This window comes from Emys orbicularis, chromosome 5, assembly GCF_028017835.1.
Source record: "Emys orbicularis isolate rEmyOrb1 chromosome 5, rEmyOrb1.hap1, whole genome shotgun sequence".
Taxonomy (NCBI): Eukaryota; Metazoa; Chordata; order Testudines; family Emydidae; genus Emys; species Emys orbicularis.
Window position 1 is genome coordinate 127,096,570 of NC_088687.1, and position 9,775 is coordinate 127,106,344.

General features: G+C 37.9%; 1 protein-coding gene across 1 annotated transcript in view; it reads left to right on the top strand.

Annotated features, from left to right (window-relative positions):
- The window catches only part of POLN (DNA polymerase nu), a 205,173-nt gene extending 197,177 nt beyond the window's left edge, over positions 1-7,996 (top strand). The window contains exons 21-22 of the mRNA XM_065405742.1: positions 4,857-4,967; positions 7,863-7,996. Of these exons, the coding sequence (XP_065261814.1) occupies positions 4,857-4,967; positions 7,863-7,996 (245 nt within the window). The remainder of the gene's footprint in view (positions 1-4,856; positions 4,968-7,862) is intronic.
- Positions 7,997-9,775: the final 1,779 nt, after the last annotated feature.

Below are 9,775 nucleotides of genomic sequence, written 5' to 3' on the forward strand. Positions count from 1 at the left end.
GTAGAGGCCACAGGATTTAATACAAGGAGAGTCTGCAGCTGTTGGCCCAAAAAAACAAAAAACAAAACATTCTTCATGGCCCTGCAGCCACAGATACTAAATACAGTTCAAGAGCACAAATGCTGACTGCTGCACAGAAGAAATATGTAAAAATTTTGGCTCTTGAATTGGATTATAGCTTTGTAACTCTGAGGCTGAATTTTTGTGGGCCAGCAGCCATCAAGTCTATTTAATGAAGAATAGGTTCCTTAGGCTGTTTTATGCTGGAGCACATCATATATCAATATAATGCAGTATAATTTGACATGAGCAGGGTTCATTCTGGGAACAGAAGTCTTATTCAGCAAGTATCTCAAAGAGAAAAAAAGAGGACAGGTTTTAAAATTTTACAGTAATTTGTAATGAATAATAAGATGAACCAATTCCTTCACTACCCCAAACAATCACTTATGAAAATGTAAGTTTAATAAAATAAATATATAATTTGTAAAAGTGCACTGGTCAGTTGGGTGCATGCATGCATCCTAGCCCACATGTCATACTCCTCAGTCCTGTCAGAAGGGAACATTCTGGGACCTGTAGTTTCCCCCAGCTGGAGCACATATGACCAGGAAAGAGTTATGGGGCTGGAGGATCATGTGACTGCTTTGGGACGGGGGACTATATAAAAAGAAGCCTGATCTCACTCTGAGAAAGTTAAGGTAGAGACATGACCTGGAGGGAGACTCTCCAAAGTGTAGGACTTGAGAAAATTGCTACTGTAATACAAGAATCACTGTAGTCACTCACCAGAAGGCCAGTCCCGAGTGTCTCTTGTTCAACAACTAAGTTTCAGGTGCCCATCCCTGCAAAAAGACATCCCTATTTCCATTCAGTTGTGTGTATAAGAGACCAGGTAGATAATAGACCAGGTAGATAATAGAGCGATCAAATAGATAATTTGAACTTCATTGCAATTAATAGAAAAGATTTTGAGGCACTTAAGGCATTACCCACTGCAGATAATCAAGCAAAAAGAAAGTTATTTGCCTGTCTGGTAAGGGGAGCTTTTCAAGATGTGTTGTCCAGATATATATTCCACTCTTGGTGACCTAACATCTCAGATTGGAAATAAGGTGTGAATTTTTAAGTGACAGTAACTAACCATTGGAACAATTTACCAAAGGTCCTGGTGGATTCTACATCAAGAGTGGATGTTTTTCTAAAAGATCTGCTCTAGGAATTATCTTGGGGAAAGTTCATGGCCTGTGCTATACAGGAGGTCAGACTATATGATCACAATGCTCCCTTCTGGCCTTGGAATCTGTGCTTGAGACTGGCCAGCAGTGTCTGTTGTGGCCACGCATGCACCCTGAGTGCCTTCACGCCCCTCTCCAGGGCATAAATGACAGTGGGCCCAACAGCCAATCAGTTCTCTCTCCACTACAGAATCCAATCTATAATAGGAATCAGTAATAGAGGGGAAGGAAGGTAGGTCATGGAATATATATAATATATATATAATATGGAGAACACAGAGAACACATCATGAAGAATTGAAGTTACTGTACAGGTAAGCAACTTTTCTAGATCTAGATATATTTCAGTCTTAGTGACTCACAAGAAGTGACAAGATGTAATTTGGTGGGTGCTTGGAGTCTATCTAAAAATGGATTTCAATACAGTCCTGCCATAAGAAACACCTGCTCTGGAAGCTTCCACTAATGAATAGTATTTGGTAAATTGGAGAGAGTCCAGAGGAGAGCAACAAAAATGATATAAAGTTTAGACAACCTGACCTATGAGGAAAGGTTAAAGAAACTGGGCATGTTTGAGCTTGAGAAAAGAAGACCAAAGGGAGACATAACAGTCTTCAAATATGTTAAAGGCTTTTATAAAGAGGACAATAATCAAATGTTCTCCATGTCCACCAAGGGTAGGACAAGAAGTAACTGGCTTAATCTGCAGCAAGGGAGATTTAGATTAGATATGAGGAAAATCTTTCTAACTATAAGGATAGGTAAGTAATTTTCTCAGAGACTTCTGCAGGCTGAAAATGATCTGGGAATGTCTGAGGTTGCACAGTTCTTTCTCTATGAGGTGAAGTTGGGAGAATGCCCATGATAAGGACTGCACAGTTTCCAGTATGGCCATGCAAGGATATTATATGGATAAGACATAAAGGCCCAAGGAAAACACGATGATGTTTAGGTTTGTAGGAGACCCAAGATTCCCTTTCTGACCCATAGAATTCAGAAGAAGGGGCTTTAGGGGAATAGATAGACGATCCCTTCCCACTGTGTTGTGAGTCAGATGAGGAATAAGAGAATTCCACTTCTAAAGGAGGGGCTGCTGAGGCAGGAGTACTGGGTGTAATATTGGAGCAGCTGTTGTGCTGGGGAGGAGATCAGTATTGATGTAACAGTGGCATGCATACCAGAGGACTGTTAAATTCAACCAAAAGTAATCGACACTCCAGCTCCTCCAAAACATCAAGATCCTTTGGAACCACATATTTTCCTGGCACTGATTTAGGTGGTATGGTGAATCTTTGGGCTCAGGTATAGGGGTACCTGGTGTCAGGGCCAAGGAAGAGGTTGTCACTGGTTCTCAAGTACTGGGTAGTAAGTGCTGGGGCCGGAGCAGAGCCAGGTCTGGGGAGTGGGCCTGGATGCTAAGTGGGTGGGCCATGGCCCACCCAGACCTACCCGTGGCTATGCCTTTGGGGCGAAGTTTTAGATATTTGACATTTTCTTTATCAGAACTGTCAAAGAATATATATACTCACCCCAAAATACATAACATACTTTTCAATACAAACATTTTGTAGGAAAAATCAACAATTTGCAATCTATTGTTACCAGTCACAGTGAAGAAGAGTGCATTGTCATCAAACTTGTTACTTTAATAACTGGTTTCAGAGTAGCAGCCGTGTTAGTCTGTATCCGCAAAAATAACAGGAGTACTTGTGGCACCTTAGAGACTAACAAATTTATTAGAGCATAAGCTTTCGTGGGCTACAACCCACAATATGCATCCGAAGAAGTGGGTTGTAGCCCACGAAAGCTTATGCTCTAATAAATTTGTTAGTCTCTAAGGTGCCACAAGTACTCCTGTTATTTTTACTTTAATAACTGCAACTAATCCTGTGTCGGGAAAATTACTTTTCTCAGAACAAGGTGGGTGAGGTAATATCATTATTTGGACCAACTTCTATTGGTCAGAAAGACGTGCTTTCGAGCTTACACAGAGCTCTTCTTCAGGTCTGGGACACTTACTCAGCTAAATATAAATGGAACAGATTTTTTAGCATAAATAGTTAACACATATTTCAAGGGACCATTCAAGGTGAAGTGGCCTATTAACACCCATCCAATCATAAGGAGGAAACAAAGGGTGGGGGAAGCAGCTGGTGGAGAGGGTTGTTAGTGTGTGAGATATTTTTGTAATAAGCCATAAATTCAGTCTCTATTCAGTCCATGATTTTTAGTGTCTAGCAAAGTTATGAATTTAAGCTCTCTTGCTCATCTTTTGAAAATGTTGTGCAGGTTTCCTTTGAGGATTAGGACTGATAGGTCAGATATAGAGTGATTGCTTTGTGAAAAGTGTTCACCCACAGGTGATACGATGGTTTTGTGTTTTATCATTTTCCTGCATCATTTTCTCAGAACAGCACTTTCGACCTCTTTTTATAACAGTATATAATTGATTCAGACTTTTACTCACAGAAGACATGCTGTTCCTTGTTTATTCTTTGCAGTGCTTAAAAAATTACTATAACCATGGGTTTTAGAGACAAGGTGGGTGAGGTAATATTTTTTATTGAACCAATTTCTGTGGTGAAAAAGACAAGCTTTCAAGATACACAGAGCTCTTTTTCAGGTCATCACCTCCTCCACCAATAGAAATTGGTCCAATAAAAGATATTACCTCACCCACCTTGTCTCTCTAAAATCCTGGGACCAATGCAGCCACAACAACACTGTACATAACCATGGGCTGTCATTTCATGCCATAATTGCATTAATAAGTTAGTTCTACTAAGGAGTAGTGGATTACTGCAAATATTTAAAGCCATAAATATGTCCTAAACATCCTGTTTGATGAAGTGCTACTCAGGCAATATATTTTGTTTAGATCTACTTAAAATAATATAGCTTTCTTTTCTTGAAAGATGTGTCAAAAAACATTCCCACTTCTGTGATAATGAATCCGTGATCTATGTATATAACCAGCAAAAGTCCCATAGCTAAAATCCTTGGCTGCGAGCCAGTGCAGGGATGGAAGACACCTGTCTCTACTTGCGTCCATTATGAGCTCTCAGCAATCATATAACCAGTATAGCTATACCAGCAAACCCTCCTAGAGGAGGTGCAATTTTTACTGGGAAGGGTTGTTTTGCTGGTATAGCTTATACCAGTTTACTGAATAAAATAAGCAATACCAGCAAAAGGACTTTTTTGCATCTGAGTCTATACTGGGGCTTTTGCTGGCATTGGCATGTTGCTTAGGGGTGTAATTTTTTTTTCCACAGTCCTATCCGACATAGCTATACCAGCAAAACTTTTAAGTTTAGACCAGGCCTGAGTAACTTCGATGATTTGAATTGGAATTGAGTGTGCTTAATGCCTTGCAGGGTTAGAGTAATGGAGATATCGGTGATATGTGGTTGCATCCACATTTCACTCTACCAGTCAGACTACTTTTGATTAGCTGGGGAATAAATGTTGAAACAAGTGACTTAGGCTATTTTCAATATTCAGTAATATTGGCCAAAAGCATCAGAAAATTGCTGACAACTTCATATTGGAAGATTTGTTTCAAATCTCATATTTAACCACTCCATTAACGCTATTTTCTATTTTACATATCAAAAGGATATGTGGTTTCCATCATGGGACGTAAAAGACACTTGCCTAATATCAATGCTCGAGACTACAGACTACGTACTCAAGCAGAGAGGCAGGCTGTCAACTTTGTTGTCCAAGGTAAAAAAAAAAAAAAAAAAGGAGGAGGTTTAATTTCCTCTGACTGGGTGGAGGTTGACAAATGAAGTCAACAGACAAGAAATAATAAATGGGTGGCATGAATTAATTTTGTATTTTACAGCTTTAAGTGACAGAAGTAAGAAACACTCACTAGCCGGTAGGGAACAAGAACACAATGGTAAACTACAATACTCTATGGTAGCTAGCTGTATGAGGTGGATTACTGCTGCAGCACTTCAAATGCAGTTTTCCTAAGGCTGTCTCTTTTTGGTTTCTTTGTCAATTTGTGACTGGGCCTGTGTACACTTACAGCCCTGCAGTGGCGCAGCTGCACCAGTACAGCGGCACTGGTGCTGCTGTAGCGGTGAGTGAAGACGCTACCTATGCCAACGGGAGAAGCTCGTATTCCACCTAACAAAGAGGTGGTAGCTATGTCGACAGGAGAAGCCCTCCTGTTGACATAACGCTGTCTACACTGGGAGTTCAGTCCTTGTAATTGCATTGCTCAGGGGGGTGGATTTTCCACACATCTGAGAGATGTAGTCGTATAGACATAAATTTGTAGTGTAGGCCATGGCACAGAAACCAGGGTTTCAGTGGTTTTACTACGAAGAGACTCAAATTTTTATTTTTTCAGATTTCTGTTTTTTGAGAAATACCTATTATAAGAGGCAACAGAGGGTCCTGTGGCACCTTTAAGACTAACAGAAGTATTGGGAGCATAAGCTTTCGTGGGTAAGAACCTCACTTCTTCAGATGCAAGTCTTGCATCTGAAGAAGTGAGGTTCTTACCCACGAAAGCTTATGCTCCCAATACTTCTGTTAGTCTTAAAGGTGCCACAGGACCCTCTGTTGCTTTTTACAGATTCAGACTAACACGGCTACCCCTCTGATACTTGACACCTATTATAAGAGACGTTGTAATGTATTATTATTATTTCTGTTGCAACCAGGGCTCATTCTTTGTGTGGAATGAGCAGGAAGAAAGCATTAAAGAGTTAAACAGGACTTATCTTTGCAATATAAACTAGCAAACTTGCCAAACAAAATGCAATAAATCCACCTAATTTATTTATGTCAGTCTGCTGAGTTCACACCCCATTTGAAGTAACTTTGGTATCTTTAAATGACCCTTGCTGCTGCTTTAAGGTGTTGCATTAAAAATCTACAGGTTTTTACTTATTTAAAGAGCTGATGTTGGCATGATTTGCATAATACTTGCAAGTTAGAGTGGAGCTGTGAACCCTATCATGCAAATGAAAAGTACTTTTTAGACATGTTTATGAAGGTGCTTCTCATGAAAGTGGCTTGAATTTTCCTTTAGGAAGGAGCAATGAATTGTTGGGGTTTTTTCCCCTCAAACATTCTTTATTTTAATGTTTTGTTTTCAGAACAGGCAAATTAATTATGTAATATTCTGGACTATTGTCCATTGGCAGCCGCATCTTACAAGGAGGTGTAGAGCATCTGTAACTGAAGCCAATGGGAATTGAGGACACTCAGCACGTCGCAGAAGACATTTGGTTCCTTGCAGGCCTGAATCCCAAATTTCAGACAACAAATTTGGGTTTTTCAATTTTGAAACACCAGAAGAGAATTTTGTAGAATTGGTTGAAACTTGAAATTTCCATTACAGAGGAAATTCTGACATTTCAAAATTTTCTTTTCTCCTAAATTGAAATGAAATTTTTGAAATATTGAAATGAGCTTATTGTAGCTTTCTATTGACTTTATCGTTTTAACTAAGTATATTATATTATATTATATTTATTCAAAACAATAAAATCAAAATGAAGCACTTTGACCTTATCAAAACGAAATGTTTCAGTAATTTATTGTCAAAAATGTCTGTGAAATTGATATGTTCCCACAAAACGTTTCATTTAGTTGAATCAGCATTTTCCAGTAGAAAACTGTTCCACTGGAAAGCTTTCAGCCAGATACAGAATTCTGATAGGTATTTGGGAAGGGTGTTAAAATGGGGTTTATAATTAAAAAATATTCAATTATTTTTAAATATTACCAAAAAATTCCTTCCTATGTTGAGATTTTAATTTCATAATTTCAGGTCTGAGATAGTTTTTAAAGACCATATTACACTCCTCTATTTATACTGACTATAGTTACTGTGGTAAAAGATACAGTAGTGATTTCATATAGTAAGGTAGCATCTTATCTTGGTGACAACTTATACTCAAAAGACTAGGAATGTATGGGGTACCAATTTGAAATGGCTGTCATTGGCTTTGATATGGTTATTTTTGAAGAAATTTGTCTTATTAGCCATTCCCTAGCTCAGTTTTCTTAACTGAGCTTGTGTCGTCTTTTCTAATTCTATTCCATGGATTTATTATAGCTTTAACTCATCAAACGGTGCCTTACCATAACTAAAATCTAGGTTATTTAGGCTATTATGCACTTTGATTTTTCTCATGGATAAGTTAAGAAACTGCTTTTCTCTCTCACACATGCGCGCAGTATGTAGGTATGTATATTTGGGATGATTCATGTTTCAGGGTATAAGCCAACCTTTAATGGTAGTTCAGAAAAAAATTTCTTGGGGGGTAGGCTATTCCATAACTTCCTATTAGAGGCTTTCTTGCATCTTCCTCTTCTGAAGCAGCTGGTACTAGCCGCTATCAGAGACAGAATACTGGGTTTAGCTTGACCATTGGTCTGGTCCAGTCTGGCAATTCCTGTGTTCCCATATCAATATTAAAGGTGAATTCATACTTCGTTAATAGTATTAATTAGCAATTTTGATTCTTTGGTAATATTGAGCTTGTTCTTTGTTAACTTTATGGAGTCATTTTCAGACCTGCATAGTTCAGAGTACTAAAGAGCTCTTCCCCGGCCCCATATTTTATATTAAAAACAGATCACTTTTTTTTGTAGGATCTGCAGCTGACCTTTGTAAAATGGCTATGGTTGAGATTTTTACCTCCGTTGCTATTTCTCCGACTTTAACAGCCAGGTTAGTAAGTGAACCACTGCAATGTTCTTTTTCATTTTACGACAGAAGTAGCTGAGATAAAGGCATTTCTGGAATTTTATTCTTTATTGTTCCATGTAATATGACATATTGTACGTACACTTTAACTATGACTTTTCTTTCATATTACTCTATTCAGCTAGATGAATGTTTAGTATGCATCTGGATCGTTTAACAAACAAGGGCTGATGCTATTACTTTATATATTCACTGGAAGATTTTTGTTTATATTTTTGTGCTCAAGCAGATTTCTGTGTAAATCTATCCACATATACTGTGCCTGGTCATCAGATATAATGAGGACCCACAACTTCATTTGAAATCATTGGTGTTCAGCATTTTTAAAAATTAAGCCCACTGGTCATGTCTTTACTTATTTTGAATTTATTGTATCAAGTTGATTGAATATGATGTATATTACTAACACATTCAATGGATTAGGGAAGAAAACATAGTAGCCAGGAAACCAGTATTGAAGCGAACTGTATGAACAAATTGTTCTTCTCAGTAGGCAACTTTTATTTATATTGTTTATTTATTATATTTATGTATATTTTATGTAATAAAGGGAAATATCTTATAGAATGTAAGGGAAAGCTAATGCATCACAATTTCCTTTTGTTAGTATAACTATGCACAGTTGGGCAATAGATCACAGGAAAGCCTCCAGATTCTTATATACCACTAGAAAGAAGAAAAGAAAAAAAAAACTAGTTTTCAATCATAAAAGAGAGAACTGTTGGTGCAGAAAGTCACTAAGCAATATTATTATTAGCTCTAATAGAAAAAAGCCTTGAAGGCAAACATGGGGGGAAAAAAGAAATGAATCCTGGTCTTTCATAAATTTGTGGTATGTGGTCAAATAGAACTTGAGGAATTTGAAGTAGAATTTTAGATAAAAGCAGAGAACAGAGGTTTGCAAAATGTCAAAGTTTTTATTGGAATATTTCTATATGATATTGGGATTTTTGTAAAAAATCTCAATTGTGATAATAACATATCAAATAATTCAACAGGACTTTTCATTGAATCAAAAAACCCAGGATTTTGCCCCATAAATATACTTTACAATAATATAATACTTTTTTGTTTTTTATTTGTACAGCACCTATAACCATGACTAGGGCTCCTAGTACTATGGTAATGCATATAATAATATTAAATAATAACATAGCTCTTTACATGTTAAATATAGTTATGTTATTCCTTAAATATTTACTCATACATACATCTCACAGTGATTATGAGCATGAATATTAATAAGTTACAAGCTTTCAGTAGAGACCTCACAAGCTACCCTTCATGGGTAAATACTATGAAAGTGAGATATTCAGTGTGGGGAGTTTGTCAGGTCTGAGACATGAGCTGCTTATAAAGAACAATGAACCCTTTGCCTCTTGGCACCAATAGGCCTCTGTATCACACCTCCTATCATTAACACAGTAGGGCTAGCTGCAGGCTATTCTGTAGGTGTCAGTTCTCGGTGCTCTTTCCTAGACAGGGCGTCTGCTACCACATTTTCTTTCCTCTTGGTGTGCACAATCTCCATCTCATATTCCTATAGTGCTGGGCTCCATTGCCATAGCCTAGAGTTGGTACCTTTTGGTTATGTGTAACCACACCATACCAAGAGAGTGATCTAACACCCTAACATTTCTGTTTCACTGATAACGTTTTAGCTGTTTGACTGTTCATCAGGGCCGTCCCACAACATTTTGGCACCTGTGGCGGGGAGCTCAAATGACGCCCCATGCCCCCTTGCTTGGGCCAAAACTTTGAAAGGTTTCAATTCTGCCTTCTTCCTGTTCTACTCCTT